At 35.7% G+C, this 22,853-nt stretch overlaps 1 protein-coding gene across 1 annotated transcript in view; it reads left to right on the top strand.

Moving 5' to 3' along the window:
* Window positions 1–6,116: 6,116 nt before the first annotated feature.
* Window positions 6,117–22,853, top strand: part of LOC115426349 (protein FAM102A-like) — a 46,190-nt gene continuing 29,453 nt past the window's right edge. The window contains 2 exon segments of the mRNA XM_030144407.1: window positions 6,117–6,216; window positions 6,309–6,593. Coding sequence (XP_030000267.1) covers window positions 6,451–6,593 — 143 coding nt within the window. The 5' untranslated portion in view covers window positions 6,117–6,216; window positions 6,309–6,450.

The following is a 22,853-nucleotide window of genomic DNA, read 5'->3' as shown; positions in this document are numbered from 1 at the left end:
TCAAGTTTTTTCTCCACAGCTTACCCTCCGGATAAGCAAAATTCCACTGATTAGCTGTAGTAAGACTTGCCAGCTGATTACGATTGGACTCATCTACACTCAAAAAAATGATTCTTGGCTCTAATAAACATGAAGTAATATTTTAAAGTAAAATGTAACTGAAATATATGAAATTTAAAGTTTATTTATCCGAAAAAGTCAAACATAATGTGAATATGCTTAGTATAAAGTGAATCTAAACAAATAAAGTAAACTTTATTTACTAGATCACATAAAAAGGCTGCGCGTCACAGTCAAACACAGTTTATGTAAAAGTTTGCATTAACTAAAGCAAATCTGACTGACGGTATTTAATTTATTCATATTGACTCAATATGACAGAAAAAACATTGTATTAAATGCAACTCTTTACATTAAACTTATGTAATAAAATTACATGGAAAATTTACATGTAATTAAAATACATAAAGTCAACATTTTTGGCCTAATTATTTTTTTGAGTGTACAGCTACATGGCAACTTGTTTGTGCAGTCACAATTGAGACAGTGCGGTGAGAGGTGTGTGCAGCTAACAATAGGTCAGTACTATCAAAATCTGCAAACACAAAGCTAGCATAGTAGGAATTAAAAGGATTTGTGCTGGCTTTTCTCTTAACCTTGTAACCATGGGCATACCGTTGTAAGTTCTATTTCGTTTTATGCTGTTTTTTTAGTTTTCAAAGCTTGTAACTATTCCATCTTAGTGTTTTATTTACATAGGTATATACAGGGTGTCCCATAAGTCTCCATACATAGGAGACATAATACATATGGTTCTAACATGTATTTCTTTATATTTCTTCTTTATAGTTCTTCAGCAGTGGAGGACACGCATTGAAATGTGTTCCTGACAAAATGGCAGTCATATAGAGCATATTATGTAAATAAAAATGGTTTATGTCAAGAAACGTTTATTTTTCCTATGTATGGAGACTTATGGGACACCCTGTATTTCCTTTGTTCCAGATCATGTCTGCTCCTGCTACTTCTGGTCGTAAACGCCTAAACAACCCTGACTCCTTTTGCTATATTTGTGGTAGTTTCACCATTCCAAGTCAGACGGCAAACATCAGTGCATTTGTCAAACTAGCATATTTTGCATATTTTAAAGTAAAACTCGGTGATCAAGACAAGCCACGGGCCCCTCACAAAGTGTACAAGCAGTGTGTCGAGAGTTTATGGAAAGGAAAACGTGAAAAGTTGGCGTTTGGTATCCCCATGGTTTGGCGAGAGCAAAAAGATTGCACAGACTGTTACTTTTATTTAGTGAAAACATCAGGATTTAACAAGAAAAATAAAAGTAAAATAGAATATCCTAATCTACCGTCAGCTATAAGACCAATGCCTCATTCAGCTGAAATTCCAGTGCCAGTTTTCCAACAACTACCTCCTCTAGAAGATCTGAGTGATGTTGAAGAACGCAGTGACAGCAATGATGCAGATTTTGAAATTCATGAGGATTCAGTTCGTAGGGATTTGATATTTCATTGTACATCAATATTTGAAAATTTTTATAAAACAAGCACATATCTGTTAAGTACAGTATTTTCCATATTTTTTTTTCTTTTAACAACTTTATTTATCATTTTTCCATTACAATTACATCTTTAAGCATATCTTATGCAATTCTTAAACTTGCCCCCCCCCCCCCCCATTCAGGTGGCATCCCCACAAATACATCCATATAAATACAGAGACAAACAAAACACACACACAAAAAAAAAAAAAAAAGAAAAAAAAAAGACTCAAACCAATTTATGCTGATCATGTTGGTCATATCACCAACATTCTGGACCTCTTGCATAAGGAAAAAAAAAGGAAAAAAAAGTCCCAGCAGTCAGATTGTGGGCACTGAGAAGACTAAAATGGCAGTAAAAGAGTAAAGGAGAAAGAAAAATGCATTAAGTAAAACCAAGAAATCAGGAAAAAGGCAAGTTCTTGACATGATTTATAAACTGTGACCAGGTTCTATCATATTTATCTTCCAACCCGCAGACTGTATACCTAATTTTTTCCAGGTCCAATCCCAACATCACCTCATGTAACACATGTAACGATGCAAAGGCAATTGCATTTTTGTGGAGATGGGACAAGTTTGGATCATCCCTAACTACACCGAAAATGCCTATCAAAGGGTCAGGCTGCAGTGTTTTGCCAGGAAAGTGATTGGAAGATTGAATACCAGAAACTATACAAAGATGGACATGACCAAAACATGTGTCCCAAAGAGACAGGAAAATATTGACATCTAGGAATTTTTCATATTTTTTAGGAAAACGGGGATCCTACAGTTCAAAAACTTGACGTGATAGAGAAAAAATGAGATCAGTTTTGGATTCCGCACCCAAAAATTAGTTAAAAACAGCTGTCAGACCTAACTCAACAAAAATTGTGTTCCCCAGTGTTATAGAAATGATTATTTTAATTTTTACTCTTCAGTGATAAAATATTCTGCTTCCATTTTGCATTTTTCTTGTTTGGAGTTACTGACTGTTTTCTGTCTTATCAGTTTGTTTTCTGTCCATATAATAAATCAGTTACTGGTGTAAAAACTCAAATGTGAGTCTTCCTTCTTGCTGGTGTGGACACTGGACACTTTGATTCTATCTCAGAATAAACCACAGGATAAAAGCACAACATAACCTCTGAAGACATAGTGTAGTAGAGGCAGAAACTTTTGAATCAGCACCTCTTTCAGAAAAAAAGACTGAAGTTAAAATAACAATTTACAGGCACTACAATAGTATCCTGAAGGCATCTTCGTCATCATTGTCATTTTCATGAACACTATATCCAGACGAGGGCGCCGTTTCACCACACAAGCTGCAGACTGAGGGGAAAAAAAAAAAAAAAAAAAAAGTTGTCAATTGTACAAAAGTTAAATCACAAACAGGATATAATATTTTCTAACAGCATCTGAAAGTTTCAATTGTATTTGGAAGAACAGGAAGCATTTTTAACAATCTGATTATGCTTTAAAGCACAGGTGTCAAACATGCGGATGAATTTGCAAAGTGCAAATTAGAACATTAAACTCAAAAATAATATTATAATAACCAATAAATAATGACAACACCATTTTTTTTCTCTTGGATTCAGTACAAAAAACCATTAAATTATGAAAATGTTATCCTTTAACAATAAAATGTGAATATCCTGAACAGATATGAGCAACCTGACATGTCTAAAGAAAATTAAGTGCAATTTTAACAATTTTCTGCCTGTTACTAAAAGTTGTGTGCCTTTGTAGATCTGATCTGTAATGCATATGTATAAATGATAAGTTGAGGCACAATATTGATAAAATTGTACTTATATTTCTTAGCAAATTTCTTTTTTTTCAGGTTATTCACATCCTTTTTGTTTGGATAGTTTGTAAACGTAAATATTGAAATAATTGAGTGTCATTTTTTTGCACTAAAACAATTTGTAGTTGTCATTATTTATTGGCTCTCATGCTATTATTTTATTGATCCGGCCCACTGCAGATCAAATTGGGCTGAATGTGGCCTCTGGAAGAAAATGAGTTAACACCCCTGCTTTAAAGATTGAAGACTTCCTTACTTTAACCTGTTTAACCCTGACCATATTTTCAGGGGAAAAATGCCTAAAAAGACATACCCAAAGTAAATGAAGAATTACTTCTAATACTTATAATAATAAGGTTCACATGGATGTTCTTGGTGTCTGTGGACATTTACAGACCTCACAGAATCTATTCCCATTGTCTAAAATATTGTATCTATTACTATGCCTGAGTAAACGGTAACAAACTAAAAGAGAAATTAGAATTTTTTATCCTCACCTGTTTTTTTTCTGGCTGGATTGACGATGATATGCATAAATTAATTGTTTGTGTCGGAGATTTTTAATAGTGTATATTTCACCCCACAAAGATTAAAAATCATGTTTGAACATTAAAGTTTGCACTAAAATACACTTTTGATGTACTTTTATTAACATCAAGGTCTAAACTTTGAGCAAAAGTTGAAAAAAAACATACATTGTCCTGATTTATTATATTTCTATAGTCAATGAATTTTAACATAATTTTTTCGGCCCGCGGGCGGGCTGATAGAGCTAAACTGTTTTAGTTGTGTAAGTAACCCTAATGTCTATCCAACATTATTTTGCTTCAATAAACTAAACAAGTAGCTTTTGTTTTATTGTTACCCTGCATGACAAACTGCATGACACTGACAAAAGCAATAACGTAAATTTGTCCTGGAAAACGACAACTTGTTGGGATGAAATATTGAGATAGATTTCATTGTCACAGTTAACTGAGGTGAATTTCAGGCACGTGCACACATAGGGCCCAAAGGGGGCTTGAGTCCCTGCCCTTTTTGCCTCGTAGAAAAAGTGCCCTTTTTACTTTTAAAAAATAAATAAATTCCTGTTCTGCGTAGGAATGTAAAAAAAAACAAAACTGCTGTATAAAAACGTCATGGTTATCTACCGTACATGTTGACTGCAGTCCTATAGGCATGCAGGCTGAACTACAGACTAAACAGGACTGTTTTTCTAGAATGTATTTCTATATTTTTGTCAGTGTTCAATGTTTCACAGTTGAATGTTCATGTGTTACAGTCTTTATCTTCAACAACATATAGCCTGATAATAATCCAATGTTTTATTGCTTTTTACAGGGTGGGGAAGCAAAATTTACAATATTTTGAGGCAGGGATTGAAAGACAGTGTATGACCAATTAGTTTATTGAAAGTCATGAGAATTTATTTGCCACAAGAAAACTGACATAATAGAAAATGTTTTTATTACCTCCGCCAAGGAGGTTATGTTTTTGCCAGGGTTTGTTTGTTTGTTTGTTTGTCTGTTTGTTTGTTTGTTTGTTTGTCTGTCCGTTAGTGTGCAACATAACTCAAAAAGTTAAGGACAGATTTGGATGAAATTTTCAGGGTTTGTTGGAAATGGGATAAGGAAGAAATGATTAAATTTTGATGGTGATCGGGGGGGGGCACTGATCAGCCTTGGCGGAGGTCTGCGCTCTCCGAGTGCTTCTAGTTCTATGTGTCCTCCTTCTTTCTCAATAACTGCCTTCACACGCTTCCTGAAACTTGCGCAAGTGTTCCTCAAATATTCGGGTGACAACGTCTCCCATTCTTCTTTAATAGTATCTTCCAGACTTTCTCGTAATAGTTTTGCTCATAGTCATTCTCTTCTTTCCATTATAAACAGTCTTTATGGACACTCCAACTATTTTTGAAATCTCCTTTGGTGTGATGAGTGTATTCAGCAAATCACACACTCTTTGACGTTTGCTTTCCTGATTACTCATATGGGCAAAAGTTTCTGAAAAGGTATGGATAATAGTGTTAGGTATGATTATGACATCAATATATGTTTGGTTTCAAAACAATTGACGTAGTGCCTGCTGAGAAAAAACAACTAATTGTTCATTGTAAATTTTGCTTCCCCACCCTGTAGAATTGCAGCTGAATTGCATGTCCTCCAAACCTCAGTATTATGATACATTTTGACAATAATCTGATGACACAAGAGAAACAGCAATTGCATCACTCACAGCTACACAATATACACAGCTATGTTCAATTCAATTTTCAATTCAACTTTATTTGTATAGCCCAATATCACAACAAGGTTATCTCAAAGGGCTTTACAGAGTCAGTTAGAGTAAACAACAGTCAAATGAACAGCAAGAAAATGAGTAGTGTCCAGGGCATCCCCCGTCCTTAGACCCTCCTTCTCGGCAAGGAAAAACTCAAAACCCAGTGGGAAAAGGGTTGTTGTTGTTGAAATGTTGTTGTTGTTGTTGTTGTTGTTGTTATCTATGGCTACTTTATTAATTTCACATTAAGCCACAAATTGTATTATTAAGGCCTGAAAAAAATTTGGTGTACACATACTGCCCTTTTCTGACTTTGAGCCCCTGCCCCTCTATAATCCTGTGCATGTCCCTGGTGAATTTTCTTTCCATTTTTTTTAGAAACCTGGTGTGTAAAAATTGTATGACATGTATGCAGTTGCTTTTATTTTGAAAAGTCCTAACCGGAAGTCATGTTGCCTGCTAACCGTTAGCTTAGCCACTCTCGCGCAAAGTTAGCGAAGAAAAAAAAACAGAACTCGACTGTGTTTTCTGTCATTTAATGTTGTCAACCCGCCGCTGTCGAGACCCACAGCTCCCGAAATGCGTCCAGGTAGGTCCTCTCTTACATTTGAACCACCAACCCCCAACACTTTGTCCACTTTGGGGCCTTTTAATCATCGAGTTCTCGTGATTTATTTTCAGATTTCTGTGCTGAATCATCTCGGACTCCGCATGTAAACACCAACTGAAACCAGGGGGAACTGAAGTTTTTCATAGTATTTTTTGGAGGGATTTTCTTGTAGTTTTCTGACGTGTTTATGTAAGATAAGGCCCTTAAAAAACCATGGCTTTTTTCGTGAAAAAGAAGAAGTTTAAGTTCCAGACCCATCTGACCCTGGAGGAGCTGACTGCTGTGCCTTTTGTCAACGGAGTTTTGTTCTGCAAACTGCGGCTTCTGGAAGGAGATTTTGTCGCTACTTCTTCCAGGTAAACAAAAAAAAACTTTAAACACCACAAAACATCTCTTCACATATCGCATTTCTCCTCTATTTTGCATTGCAAACAATTACAACCGTTCAAAATGTATTTTCATGCAAACAAAGTTACTTTAACGAGCATAAACAAGTAAATATAAGCTTTTGTGTGATGCTTCTGTTGTTTTGGCAGGGATTACATTATTATTTTGGGACTTTTAAGCTTTTCTGTTCGTTTATTTGGTGATAAATACACTGACAGGTAAAAGATATTACAGCTATTATTATTTATTTGATTTTCACATAGTAAAAAACACACATAAATACATGGTGGTTAAAAATTGTGATGGATGGCTACCAAAAACCTCTTAATAAGTGACAACCCCCAGATTTCAAACATTATTTACACCTGCAGTTAAAAATATTGAAAATACTTGCAAGCTGCACAAAAGTACATTTTCAACAAATAAAATTCCACAATATACCAAGCTTAGAAATGTATCCCATGTGGAAAATTACAATCACTCAGGAGCAGAGTTTTCACAGCTCTTTTAATCAGAATTTGAGGCAGCTCCATAAGAAGAGTTGGCTGATTATTCCCTATTTTTGGGTCATCTGTATAGAACACTGAACTGAGTCTGACTGGTGTGAGCAAAGGGTGCTCTAAAAAGGCTGCTACTACCAATTGAATAGTTGTGGATTTCATTGTTAAAGGAAAAAATATGATTGTATTAGTGTTATTAGTTTTATTACAACAGTCTGTCTCTGGCTTAACCTTTTAAAGACCTAGAACTGCTTTTGTGTCAACGTCCCAAAGTTTTTTTTTCCTCCTAATCGAACCTTTAACTTATTTATCACCATTCTTTCGAATATTATCCTTTACATTTTGCATTTGTCAGTGTAAATCAGGTATTTTTCTATTTTTAATTCACTGATCATGTAGATATTCATTCAAGTTCAGAGTAAATTTAAAGGTTATTATGTCAAAACAGACAAAACTGAAGAAAAATTTAGTTTTACAGTAAAATACATCATTAATTGAACATAAAACAAGTGTTTCCTTCCACTGTCATTTATCAAACTACATGGGTTTTACTGGTGAATCAATGTTGTAGAAGATGACAGTGTTTACACGTTCATTACAGAGCCTCTGAATGTCCAAATGGATCATATCTGATGACCATGAAAGGATTTTACACCAATTATTTACATGCATTGATATAATTAGTGCATCAACAGGTGTTAAACAGATCAGTAGATGCTTGTGGTCACTGGTGGTTGTTCGGGTCTTTAGGAGTTAAAGTTTTTCTCTTGCATAATAAATATTTCATACAGGATTAAGTCTTTTTTTTTTTTTTTTTTTACTATTTTTTGCAGCTCATATTTCAGGTTTGCTCCAGCTGGGTAATGTCAGACTCTTGAGTTTTTCCTCTGAGTCACATTTAAAGGCAGGGTGTCAACATGTTAAAGACTTGAACTGAAATAAACTCCTCTAAAATGACCGCTCAACCTCCTCCCTGTCTGCTAAACTCAAATCTGACTTGTGTCTTCTGCTGGTAACACTGTGTCTGGTTAAAGATGTGATAAACAGTTTGACAGAAAACCAGAGCGCAATTTCGTCAGATTCCTGGGCTGGTCATGTCCTCACTAATGTCATGTAATACCAGATTCCCTCAGTGGACCTCGATAACATCGGCAGCTTTCATCTCTTCTCACTTCCTCGTCCTGGATTCATTAAGTCAGATTATTCAGCCTTGAACGACACATTACACGTCTGCCCCACTTGTTGAGAGGGAAAACACAGGAAACAATGCACATGACCTGAAAATTATAAATATGGAACACTTCGTCCTCTGTTATTTTGGTTGTGTTATTAACCCTTTCTTGAATTTACTCACAGTGTCAAGGTAAAAATGATGTAGTAATGATAATGATGTAATGATAATGGTAAAAATGATGCAAAAAGACAAATAAATGTTAACAACGCAAGATGATAATAAGGTAAAACTTGCAACAAGATGGAAGTCACGGAAAAAATGCAACAAAATGAAAATTAAACAAAAGGTGCACATGATAAATTTGTCACAAAAGATGTAAATTGATGAAAATGATGTAAGACGCATCAAGATGAATATAACTTAAAACATGCAACAAGATGGATGTAACATAAAAGATGTAAAAAAGATGAAAGCGACACACCGAGATTAAAAAAAGTAAATGATGTGAACAAAAACTGTGCAGACTAACACCAAGAGTTTTAGCTTTCTTTGTGTGACTTGATTTATTCATAGAGAAACACAGGCCAACTACAATTAAAACACACCCATAGACAATAAGATGAATATTTGCGCATGTAAAGTTCGTCACTGTTTTACTTGACCTAGCTAACAATTGCGACAAAAGCCTGGCTGTCTTCCTTCACTCTGACCTACTGAACTGACCTCCACCTGTAAAACAACATGAGGCGTTCTGTGGTTCAACAGCTAGGAGTTTCACTGGCGGAGGATCAGAGAGAATGTGGAGGTTTGTATTTTCAAAAGATGCACCAAGAAAAGTTCTGGTAAAAGATGCAATGAGATGAAAATGACGTGAAAGACACATGGAGAGGAAAGTAACGTAAATCCTGCAACAAGATTAAAATGATGTATGTAATGACAATGATAAGACACAAAAAGAGACTTAAAAAGTAATGAAAAACACACAAAAATCAAAAATTCAGTTAATGATGCAAGATGAAAGTAACATAAAACCTGCAGGAGATGGAAGTGATGTAAATAATGCAACAAACGTCAAACATAATTCAGCTGAAAAAAAGATATAAAGAATTGATTCTCGTGAGGTACAGTATTTAATTGAGGGCTGTTTCGTTGTCTGTATTGGACGATGACAATAAAGACTGTTCTATTCTTTGAGGGCTGTTTGTTTATGGATAATGTCGAATTGATAAATAAGCTGTAATTATTGAAGAAAATTTATCATGATCATATTGTGCATAATTCAGTTAATGCATTATGTATTAGTTGTGGGCTGAATGCTAAATTAGGAAAAACATATTGTTTGATTCATTTATTAAGTTAGCTTTTCGACCGTGCACATTCAGACACGTACTTGAAGATAGATTCTGTATGTTTAAATGTTATTTTGTTTTTGTGTTTTGTTTTTTGCTTTGTTTTGTTTTATTTTTTTTCTTTGCATGTTCAAGATAAATAAACAAATAAATAAATAAAAGTTGTATAAAGATGTACCAAGAGAAATGATAAGCGTAAAAGATGCAGCAAGACAAATGTGACATATTGAGATAAAAAAAATGTAAAAGATGCAAACAAAATGTATGTGCAGACTAACACCGGCAGTTTTATCTTTGTTTGTGTGACCTGATTTATGTATAGAGATTAAAAAAAAAACCACCCAAAAGCAACAAGCTGAATATTTTAGCATGTAAAGTAAGGTACTGTTTTACTAACTTTAACATTTACAAAAAAACAAAAAATAAAATCCTGGCTGTCTTTCTTCACTCTGACCTACTGAACTAACCTCAACCTGTAAAAAAAACAACATGAGGCGCTGTGTGGTTCAACAGCCAAGAGTTTTACTGGCAGAGAGTCTGCATCTAACACGTTTCTCAGATGAAAGGGCTGCTGGGAGTTTGAAGGAATGAAAAGATGGTGCAGTCGGAGGGAGTGTGGAGGTTTGTGTTTTTCAGACGGGCCTCTAGAACTCCAGATGCTTAACGTTTCCCTTCCTTCCTTTCCTTTTATTCCTCGTCGACGTCTGTGCTCACACGTACCATCATCCTGGTGTGTCTGACAGATCCTGATAATCTTCATCAGCTCTTGTGTTTATGTTTTTTTTGCCTTTCATCACAGAGAAAAGAGCTGATTGATAGTCTAAGTTACACAAACACAGTGATGCCATTGGCTGAGTGAAGCTTCAGTGGGCGGGGCCAAAGATCTGATGCAGTGAATGTTTAGACGGTGGGTGATTCAGAAATATAGCATGGCAGCGAAGTGCATATAAAATATAATCATACAGGTCAGTTGTGGTCAGTTGAAGTCTCCTGTGTTGTACAGAAGAGCATGGAGTGTAGCTATAAATAATTTCCAGGCCTGAATAACCACGGACAAATATGCATATTGTGATTTCTAAATTTGCTGCTAAACTGCAATCTTATGGCAGTTACGTCACAGCACGACAGTTTCTTCTTCAGTTTCAACTCATAGACACTTATGCCGCGTTTCCACTACGCGGTACCGACTCGACTTTGGTACCAGGTACTATTCCTGAAGACCGTTTCCATTACAGGATACTACTGACTTTAGAGTACCTGGTTGTCATAGCGATGCAGCACATAACTTCCATGACGTCTGCTCAGAGTTGCTGATAAACTCGTTCGTTGCATGTTGCCCCGTCAAGCTCGTGCTGAATCTTTCCATCGGCCGAAATGTCTGAACCTCCTCGACCGACCACAGTGTTGTTTTGCGGTCTGTCATCATGGATTAGCCTACTGCTACATTTACTGTAATCTTCTGAATCTTTTTTTTTTTTTTTAAATGGCGTGTTGCACATTAATGACGCAGAGACTCTCAGACCAGTCAGTGGTCTGCAGTGTTTACATGTCACATTTTAGAATCTCTTCACCCATTATGGAACCTCGGCTGAGCAAGTACTAAAAAAGTAGGACTGTGTACCAGATTCCAGGTTCTTTTACGTAATGGAAACGCAAAGACGTAATATGAAACGTGACGTAATACGTAACCACACAGGTACACACTGTGTTTACAGAAATAAATATGTTTTTCCCGCCTCTCCTCCTCCTGGGACGGAGAATTGTGATGTTTGGTGCATTTCAATGACGTAAAGGTCAGATAAATGCGACCTGGCAGTTCAGACTGAAGTCGCATTGCAAAATATCAGATGCGAATTGGATTTAGGACCACATATGAAAGTGTCCGAGGTCAGATTTTTAAAAAAATTAGATTTGTGCTGTTCAAACTGTCTTTAACAGATTGGATACACACACATATGGACAAAAAAATCGGATTTGGACCACATCTCCCTGTAGTCTGAATGTAGCCTTAGTCAAAGATTTCACCACTTTACTCTGAATCTGTTCTTTCAACGTAAATCTGAAGAATATGATAAGCTGAAATGGGTCTGAGTGATACGTCATATTAACTCGATTCATTTAAGTTTTGTTGTTGAGTGGTTGGGAAAGCCAAAAATTGAAATGACTGATTCCTTCCAGCAGCAGCAGTAGTAAGTAGAGGCCGTGTCTGTTTCCATGGAGACCTCTGCACGTGTGCACTTTGCTGGTCAACAATAAGCTGAGGTAATGGCAGTAGCAGCTGCTGAAGATGATGAAATACCAAAGAAAGATCGTCATGTTACTTTAGTGATGTGGAACAGAGAACCATGCAAACCCTGTACGGAAGCAAACAGCATTAAGCCTTTTAGTTCTGACTAATAATGCACTTTGACAGTGTTGTTTAGTCCATATCACACGTACTGTGTATGGTGTATAGCTTTAAGAAAACACTTTTTCTGAGTTTATGTAGACTGCAGAACATTTTAATGGTGATGAGAAGTAAGTTTGCCCCTAAGTCTTAAGTTGTGTTGCTGTAGAAAGTTGTGCGATAATTTAGGATAATTTCATAATTTTTTATTATTGTTGGTGCAGTATTTTACCACCTCTTAGCTTTGGTTTTCAGTGTTGAAATGATCATACATATTTATTTCTCAGTCTCATTTTTCAGATACAGCAAGAAAATACAGGAAATATGTGCACAGCCTTAAAAACACACAAAAAACGAGAATTTAATGGCTTCTATAGGCTGATGTTCTCATGCCACGAAGGCATCTAAACTTTAAGAAATGGTGGAGAGGTGTTGAATGAAATTCGGAGTAAGGTACCAGAAGATGAGGGCAATAAATCTCAAATTGTCTTAACAAAAGAATTAAATGTTAAGTAAAAAGGGAGGTCAAGCTAAATACTATGAAATTGGTTTTAACGTAATGCAGAGAATGAGAAATGTTGGGATAAGACTTTTGCACAGTATAGCATCTAAAACACCCAAAAAGCTTAAAACATACATGGGAATAGTCATTTGGTTAGTTTAGATGCGCTGTATCTAACCTCATAATGTTAAAACACAAAACTATCGCAGAATCAAAGACGATGTGTTTATAAGGAAGAAGTTGCTAAATATAGTCATGATGTGTGTGTGTCCATGTTGTAATTGGTGACTGATCTGTTTATTTGGGCATGAAGATTCTTTCCAACTGGTTTCTTCTTTTTTAGAAATGTGAAATTTGATCCTGCTTTAGAAAATCATTTTTAACATTTGGTCTTAACTCTTTGGGGCCCACCGTCACGGCCCTGTGACTGAATTACATGACATTTTCAACATGACCGTAGTTGGTCACGTAGACCACTGGGGACAGTTGCATTCGAAATTGCGGACTTGAAACACTCTCCCACTTTTGATTTGATGCTGATAGAGCAAATACAACCGGAGATATGATGATTTGAAACCAGAGGAAACAAACATGAATAAAAGTATGAAAATGAAGTGGGGCGGGGCGTTATATTTCTTACCATATCTTTGTCATTTTTTTGTCGTTTTTCAAAATGGAAAAACTGTCCAATCTGTGGATTCTAATCCTACTATTTGAACCAATATTCACTTTTAAAGTCTTTGAAAAGGTTCATTAAGCATCTTTGTGTTATTTATGTGATAAATTATATCAATTTGTCAAATCGGATTTTAATTTTTTGTGTGTTTTTTGGCCTTTTATATTGATATAGTAGGTCAAAGTGAAAAGAATAATAGGCAGATGATATAGATGAAGTTGCGCTGAAAAAATAAGATACCAAACATGGGTATAATAAACATTTCTTTATATAGTATATAAAGGCAAAATCAAAAGTACTAAAAAGCGGCCAAAACAGGCTCAGACCCCTAAGGGTTAAAATGCAGTTCAGTTCATATAGTAAAGCCTATTTGTGAAGCTAAAACTCAACCTGCTGCAGAAATGGTCCCCTGCAGTTGGACAGGCAGCCATGTGCGAGGCCTCCGTCCATGCAGGGGTCACTGTCCTCAGCGGAGGTTACATAACAGCCCGGCCCCCCCTCATCTCAGTTATCATCTGAAAACAAGGCTCTGTCAGAGGAGGAGGCGATGGCGGCACTCAGATTATGTCACACATCTGACAGACTGGCTCTTTGTGCGAGTCCGCCCGGGGCCTCGCCTTGTTGTGGGTCGCCCGGGGGAATTAAGGTCCAGCTTATCCCGAGTCTGGGTGGGAGCACGGGGATCACATGCTGGAAACGATTTGTGTTTGTGATAATGGCCAGTCGGTGTGGTCCGCAAGGGATGAAAATGGCTTGAGAACACGTTTCATGTTGGGGTCAGTTATCAGTTTTGGCATCTAATGTCAGTGTTTTGTTCGTGTGATCATCTTTAAATCTTCTGTTATGATCTGAAGGGGCTGCAGAGATTTTTCATGGATTATGAAACTTTGAATGTTTTTAAACCTAGGGCTGAAATACATGACACGGAGCCGTTTCATTTCAGTCAACATTGACAGGAAGTGAAAAGTTTCAATAAGGCATTTCTTGTATTTTTTTTATGTTTTTGTATTCATGTTGGTTTGCTAATGTTTCTATGTAGTGTTAATGTTCCAAACTCACCAGCAGGGGGAAGACTCATACGAGAACACGCTTAGAACCAAAAGCACCAACGAATCAACCCTATGTATCCGCAGACTAGTATCAGTCACTGAATAAAATATGAAGCTCTTTGTTTCCACACATCTGTATTATGGTATTGTCAAGTTTTCTTCTTCAAACTAAAACTCAGAGACGCTTATTTTAATAGTTGCTCAAAATAACACTGTGTCTTACAGTCTTCACGTGCTACATCAGCTCTGTTAGCTTAGCTTTGTTAGCTTAGCTCTATTGATAGACAGAAAACAGCCACAGTAAAACTAGTGATGTCCCAATCTGGATTTTTTTGCTTCCGATCTGATTTTCTGAATGATTAGTTTTGCCAATACTGATCCGATACCGATACTTCTTATTATTAAATTTAGATTTTATAACAAACATGAATTTCTGGTGTATAGTTAGTATCAAAATAGGTCTTCCTAGCATTAAAATTAAATGTAAAATTAAAGTATTGCCCAAAGGTTTTTATTATGTTTCATAACGTAACCAACATTTTTTTTTTTTTTTTTAACAAACTAACACTAAGTTTGGTCGTATAAAGTCCAGTCCAATCCAGTATTTGTGTATATTATGCCTCTCGTAAAAATTTTTTGAACTTTGAACATAAAATTTTAAATGTAAAAAAAAAAAAAAATCAAACAATCAGGTAACTTAGGTTTTACATATAAAAAATCAGGTAAGAAATAAAACTTTTGTACATTCAGCTTTCATTCAGTATTCACTACATTCAAGAGTTAATCATCTGCCATTTTCAAACAAAGTTGCAACACATTTAGTGCTTTAATTGTGAGAGTCTGCTTTTCTTCACCATACACTTTGGTAATTTTAATAATCTACAGTGTTTGTCTCCATTTCAGGTTTTCACAGTTTACTGATATTTTATAGATTGCGATAAAACTATAGCTACAGACAAACGGATGAAAATAAAACACTGCAGTTTAACAAGTAAAGACACAAAATTACCAGGAGTAAAAAAATACGACCCTGATAATTCTGCTTTTGTCTTGGTTATGATGATGTAACTTGTTTTATGACGGATGTTCCAGCAGACAGAGGACTTTCTGTGAGATTCCCTTTGGTTCAACATGGGGTCGTTTCATTGCATGTAGTGATATAACAGTGCCGGCATGGAAAACAAGCGGAAAACAAGCAAAAAAACATCCACTAGCACCGGAACAGTTACGTAAAACCTTCATAAATTTTAAGGAATGCGAGGAAAACTGCACATTTCAACAACAACATTGCAGAAAATGTAGATTATTTTATGCTTACCAGTTTATATGGTGTTTTTTTTTTTTTTTCAACTAATATTTACTCCATAATCGTAAGAGACACAAAAATATCTATGAACTAATCAGAGATATTGTAATACACAAATAAACTTCACTAAGAAACTGCAATTAAAACATATTGGACATTAATCTACAATCAATACCATTCAGTTAAAATGGTTCAAATACCGTTTAATGAAAATCCTGCAATGTCAAGCTGCAACAGTTAGTTATTTTTTTATTGGAATGAGTATTGTTTCATCTCCAGAGTATAGGAAAAAAGCAGAAAAGGCCTCTCAGACCAAGAAAATATGACCAAAATGTTTTGTTTTAAAAGCTTTTTTTTTTTTAACAGAGGTGACACACAAATGCATGTAAGAATTAGTAACATACACAGTTTTGGTATTCTGTGCCTAAAAATGTACAATTGTCAAAACAAATGGATGATTTCTTTGCTAGATTGGTGTGGTTTTTCAAGTAAGATTTTGCTATTCTGCTGTCTGGGTTTTAATTATCAAAGGAGATATTAGTATTGGAAGGTTTCCTCTAAATCCAGCTCCCTCTACAGTATCCACTGAGTCACATTTGCTGATGAATAATGTGTTTTCACTTGCTGTAGCTTTGTAAACCATATGGTCTCCATCCTGACTTGGCACAGAGGACTGGGTTTTTTCTTCACAGCTGCATGAGTTCAGGGTTCATCAGCAGCTACGTCTTGATTTTTAGCTGGAATGTTAGGTTGTTTTTTTTTTTTTTTTTTTACATTTTTGGATCATGAATCAGTGAGTGAGACATGACCCTTTTTAATAAGTAATTATTCTAGGTGATTTTCCCTGACAGAGGAGTGAGAGAAGATGAAAATAAGAGTTGACAGGAGAAGACAGAGGGGATTTTTTTCATGTTTAAGTCTGTGAAAGGTTGGAACTGTCAGGGCTAAAACGATGTGATGAGATTCCAGAGTGGTGAGGCTTTTCATATGAAGACGGAGTGAAACATCAGGCTTTGAGTTTGACTGTTTCTGATGTGGAAATGTGAACAGTGTGTGCTGATTTCCCGTTCATATTCAGCAATGACAAAACCAATTGGTAGTTACTACAACTGGAAGCGACGCAATGTATGTGAAGCAATATCCTGCCTCCAGTTGGCTCCCATTCAAAACCATTTATATCTCTTTACACTCAAAGTCTTGAATATCTACTATATGGGTATTGATTTTTCATGTCCAGTGAACTAATTTCTATTTATATACATTAAATCACAAGTTTTTTTTCTTTTGGCTTTACTCTATAACTTTCTTTCCAAACTTACTGAGTAAATAGCATTAATTCTAAATCAGAGATGGCAAACATACGGTCCATGGGCCAAAACCAGACCACCAAAGGGTCCAGTCGGGTTCTGTGGGATGAATTACAAACATTACACTGAAGATAAAATCAAACGAGCCTGTTAAAATCATTTTAGTTCAGGGGCCACGTACAGATCAATATGATCTCAAGTGGGTCAGACCAGTAAATAATGATAACTCCAAATTTTCCAACCCAGCTTTATTTGTAAAGCACTTTAAAACAACCGCAGTGGATCAAAGTGCTGTACAGAAAATAAATAAAAACCAAAATAAAATAATAAAATACAAGAATAGATTAAAAGATATAGAACAACTGCAACAAAAACCCAGTGCTGTACAGAAGAATAAATAAAAGTTAAATAAAAGAATAAAATACAAGCATAGATGAAAAAAACATAAAGGCTGTACATTGTTATTGCTGTGTATTTAAAAGAACAAAAATAAGAACAATAAACCAATGCCAAATAAAACAATAGAATAAAAATAATGCATTCAATATATATCTCATATGGTTTCAAAAGCCAAGGAGAAAAAAATGGGTTTAAGAAGGGATGAAAAAAAGATTGTCTTTGATTTAATGTAAAAAAAAACAAACAAAAAAAACGAGTAAACTTACCTGAAAGTGTTTACGTTTGCAACTTATCTGTCACAAAAATGTGATAACCTGAACAAATATGAACAATCTTAAATGTCGTAAGTGCAACTTGACCAGCTTTACTTTAATATTTTGTGTATTTGTAGACCCACTGTGATCTGTACGTTGTAATGCACACGTATAAATGATAAACTGAGGCAGAATATTGTCCAATATTGGGCTGATTTCCTCAAAAAATTTCAGTTTGTGGTTCATGTTATTCACATTTTTTAAGGATACTTTGTAGATGTAAACATTTCAGAATGTAATTTCACTTTTTTTTTTCACCACTGTTATCATTTTACTGGTCTGGTCCACTTCAGAGTTTGACAGCCCTGCTCTAAACCCTGCTTCTTTTTCAACATTTGTCAGGTTATTTACTGACAAAACGTTGCAGTGGTTGTTTGTTTCTGTGTGAGTGGGTTGTCAGTTTTTTGTGGTGATCGGTTCTGGTCTGATGGACATTTGGTGTGTAAATGAGCTGAAGACACGTGTGGAGGGAGGGAAGGAAGGTGTTCAGAGACGACAGAGTACGCGAGCGCACTGACAGATCGAAGCGCTTCTCGACAGCTGTTTCCTGTTTTCATCTCACTTTTCCAGCCGTTAGCGTTTTGGTGGGATGTGAGGGAGCTGTTTTGGGGGGTTGGCCGTTGTTCCTCTGCTAGTATCAGACCAGGTAATCAAACTGAACTTCCACTGTAGAAGAGGAATTCCTCTGAAATGGATTAGTAGAGCTTCTTTCATGATATTTATTTAGCTATTAAGTAACCCAGAGGGGCTCTTCATAACCATTAAAAGTGTGTAATCTGTGCAGTGGTGCAGTAATGTCAAAATGTTTTTCATACAGTTGTTTTTAACCCATAAAGACCCAGAATCCACTGGCGGCCAAAATCACCTACCGATCTAAACTGTTTAATACCTGTTGATCCACCAATTCAATCAATACATGTAAATAATTGGAAGAAAATACAGTTTGTCATCTTTTTATGGTCTTCAGATATGACCCATTTGGACGTTCAGAGGCTCTGTAGTGCCGTGGAAACACTGTCATCTTCTACATCATTGATTCACCAGTAAAACCCATGAGTTGGATCAATGACAGTGGATGGACACACTTATTTTTATATTCAGTTACAGATATCTTTGCTGGAAAAGTCACTTTTTCTTCATTTTTCTCGGTTTTGTTAAAATAATTGAATTCAATAATAAATAAATTCTATATATAATAAATGAATACAGAGGTTAATGTTATAATAAATGATGATAAATCACTTAAGAAAGGTTAAATAGAGAGAAAAAAATCTGCCACAAAAGTAGCACTGGTCTTTATGGGTGACTTTTTTTTTTTTTTTTGTATTTCATCAACTTAGCCTAGATGAAAAAAACAAAACAAATACTCAACAAATAATGCAGTGCATGAGAACCAATATAATAAATGAAATGGACTGTTTTCATATCAATATTTAAGATCTGTTGATTGATTCACCCCTCATTCGTCCGTTTATTTAGTAACATCAGAAGTCACTAGTGATATGAAATGGTTCACTTCCTGTCTCCTAAGTGGGTTGAGGATAAATTGAAGAATATTAACAATGTCTACATACAATAATAGTAATAATATAATACAGTAATACCTTTTTACTTACCTGCTTGTTTTTACCTCCTCCAGACGAGACTTGAGTTGCGAGAAAGTTTGTTGCTGAGCCAAAGACGGGCCTCAACAAAGTCCATTTTCTTTTATTAGTGTATTTTTGTGTATTGTAGCATATTTTTTGCATGTTTTTTTGTATTGTAGCATGTATTTTTGCATTTTAGTGTACTGTAGAATTCTTTGGATTTTTAGTGTGTTTTTGTGTACTTTAGCATTTTTATTTTTTTTTTCATTTTTAGTGTTTTTTTGTGTATGTTAGCATATTTGTTGCATTTTATTCTACTTTAGTGTATTGTAGCATTTTTCTTTGCATTTTAGTGTGCATTTTAGCATATTTTTTGCATGTGTTTGTGTATCATAACACATTTTTTGCCATTTTTTAGTATATATTTGTGTATTTCAGCATATTTTTTGGCCGTTTTACTGTATTGTAGCATTTTTTTTGCTTTTTTAGCATGTTTTTTTTGTGTATTTAATATATTTTTTGGGGGCATTTTTAGTGTATTTTTAGTGTATTGCATTTATTGCATGTTTTTGTGTATTGTAACATTTTTGGCAATTTTTAGTGTATTTTTGTGTATTTTAGCATATTTTTTGGCATTTTCAGTGCATTGTAGTGTATTGTAGCATTTTTTTTGTACATTTTAGTGTGTTTTAGTGTATTGTGGCACATGCGGTAAACTGTCTTTCAACATACAACATGCTGTGTATGTAGTTGAGGGTGAACATGGTCCGAGTCCTTCCCCTCCTGATGCCCGTCCCTGACGTCATCCTCTGCCTGCAGGATCCGGCTGCTTCCTCAGCACTTTGCAGTCGGACTGTTATCTGGTTCCTGGATTGCCGACCGGCCCGGCCCAGCCCAGCCTGGCTGCTGTTTGTGTTCTGGGCCCCAGGAGCCATGCAGTCAGGATGGGAGATAAGGATCCCATACTGCTGCAATGCTGACGTGATGACTCATCACATGCTGGGGTCCTGGAAGGTGGGGGGGGGCTCCGGTTCTCAGACCTCTGTGTTTACTTTTAAGGCTTTTTGCTGAGTTTTCAGATGCTGCTACAACTTAATTTCGTCCTCCTCAGTCTGAGCGGACCAGAGTAAATCACTGTTGTCGCTTTGTTTTGTTTAAGCAACAGTCACGTGGATGCACAAACAGACGTATCCCTGGATAGTGTTTTAATAACACGTCGCGCTGCCAGTTTACACATTTTTGGCAGCAGGAAGAAGGTCAAAACAAATCTGATTCCAGTTCCTGTAACTTAAGCTCGGCGTGGTGGATTTAATTTCTGTATGTAAGGTTTTCCAACATCAGATCAGTATCCAGAACCAGTGCAACCCTCAGAACTCTTTGTTTCAGCCCTGCTTTGTCTTATAAATCAAAATGAAAAACCCATCGGACTCAAGACGTTACAAGGCAAGTTCAAGAAAAACTCCAGTAAATCTAATTTTTTCCTGGAACATCACCATCAATGGCTCTTCTTCATAGTGGTTCAATCTAAACAGTACATTTACTCAAGTACTGTACTTACAATTACAATTTTGAGACGCTTGTACTTTCCTTTTTGTGCTAGTTTGTACTTTAACTCTATTATATTGTACTTTTTTTCACTCCGCTACATTTATTTGACACTTGGTTACTGAGTTTCTTGTGACTTTTATACATGAAAAACGTATATGATGAAGACCCAGTTGCTTAATAACTGGTTTTACTGTATGTTTTGCAGGAGGTTAAACTTGTAGTGGAGTATTTCAGCACTATAGTATTTTTCCTTTTACTTCTGCTTCTCCATCCACGTCTTTTGTCATTCATTTATTAATCATATTACTGTCCACTCATAGCTGCTCAAACGTTTCATTCTACTGATGTGACGTCCAACTCTCTGTCTCTGTTACTATTCAGCCTCCATGATTAGCCCTTGGGGATGACCAAATTTCTGATTTTGCGTTTAATTCCAAGTTTTTGGCTATAATTTGCTCATTGTTCACTAAACTGCAGATGTTTATCCTCTTACGAACAAGTATTAGGAACCTGATGTACTCGCTTTGTTTTCCCAATTGAAGGGGAACTGTCCAAAAGGGATAGTTAGACAAGTTCACCTAGAAAATGCAAAGCAAAAAAAAAACAAAACAGTTTCACAGAAACTGGTGAACAGATGGATGTAGGTAGTTGAATCCCTTCTGTCTTCTGTAAGTCATATTTTTTGCCAAATTGTATATGTGTGTAACTTTCCTCTCCTAACACTTCCCTGCAAATTATTTGGCTTTTACCAAGAAAAAAAAAACTTAAGATTTAGAAGTGTTAGATAATTTATCTTGTTTTAAGAGTTAATGTCTTATTTTAAGTGTTCATACATCTGTAGACATGCTTATTTCTAGATTTAACAATCTTAATTTAAGAAATCTTGTCAAGTGAAATGATTTTGCTGCATGGACAGATATTTCACTTGTTTTGAGGACCTTTTTCCTCATATTTAGTGTTTTCATCATGTTTTTAGATGCCCCTTTTTGCAGTGTACTTAGATTAGATTAGATTAGATTAGATTAGATTAGATTAGATTGAATAGAACTGTGTTGATCCCTTGGGCAGAGCCTTCAGGAAATTGAGGATCCAATAGCAACACAACACCAAATGTACAAATATAAGAAATATTATAAGAAACTGGTCATATAATAACTATAAAAACAGTAGTGAAAAAAACAGGCAATTGCACATTAGAAAGTACTAGTAGTAACAACAGATAATATAGTAATAATAATAAATAACAAAAGTAAATAAAGTGATAACAGTAATAGTCAACGATATACAGCTCTGGGAAAAAGATAAGAGACCACTGCAAAATGATCACTTTCTCTGATTTTACCATTTATAGGTATGTGTTTGAGTAAAATTAGCAATTTTGTTTTATTCTCTAAACTACTGTCAACATTTCTCCCTAATTCCAAATCAAAGTGTTGTTATTTAGAGCATATATTTGCAGAACACGACACATGGCTGCAGTGTTTTCCGACCTCAAATAATGCAAATAAGAACAGTTCATATTCATTTCTAAACAACACAATACTAATGTTGTAACTTGGTAAAAGTTCACACATCAATATTTGGTAGAATAATCCTGATTTTCAATGACAGCTTTCATGTGTCTTGGCTCTCCTCCATTACTATTGGATGACTTTATGCAGCTCCTGGCAGAGAAATTCAAGAAGTTCTGACATGTTCCATGGTTTGTGACCATCCATCATCCTCCAGAAGTTTTCAAAGTGGGTTCAGGTCTGGAGATTGGGCTGGCCATGACAGGGTCTTCATCTGGTGGTCTGTCATCCACACCTTTTATGGACCTAGTTGAGGTCAGGAGCATTGTCCTGGTAGAGGAACCAGTTCTCAGAGTTTGGAAACATTGTCAGAGCAGAAGTCCAGTAGTTTTCAATAGTTATTTTTGGATTCCAGTTACTTTGGTGGTACAAATAGCACTGTTTTTGCCTATTGCAAGAAGATAGTGATGTCCGCAGTAGTGGTGTTAAGACTTCTCCTTCTTAAATAAGACATGGATCAGGTGTTTATTCAGTAGAATAAGGTGTGTTGTGTTGGAATTCAACAGACACAAGAATAAAATGGTTGTCACACATGCAGAAATGCTGATTTCACCGGAAATTG

This window comes from Sphaeramia orbicularis, chromosome 9 (genome assembly GCF_902148855.1).
Source record: "Sphaeramia orbicularis chromosome 9, fSphaOr1.1, whole genome shotgun sequence".
NCBI classification, from domain to species: Eukaryota; Metazoa; Chordata; class Actinopteri; order Kurtiformes; family Apogonidae; genus Sphaeramia; species Sphaeramia orbicularis.
This window is presented reverse-complemented; position numbering and strand designations above follow the sequence as displayed.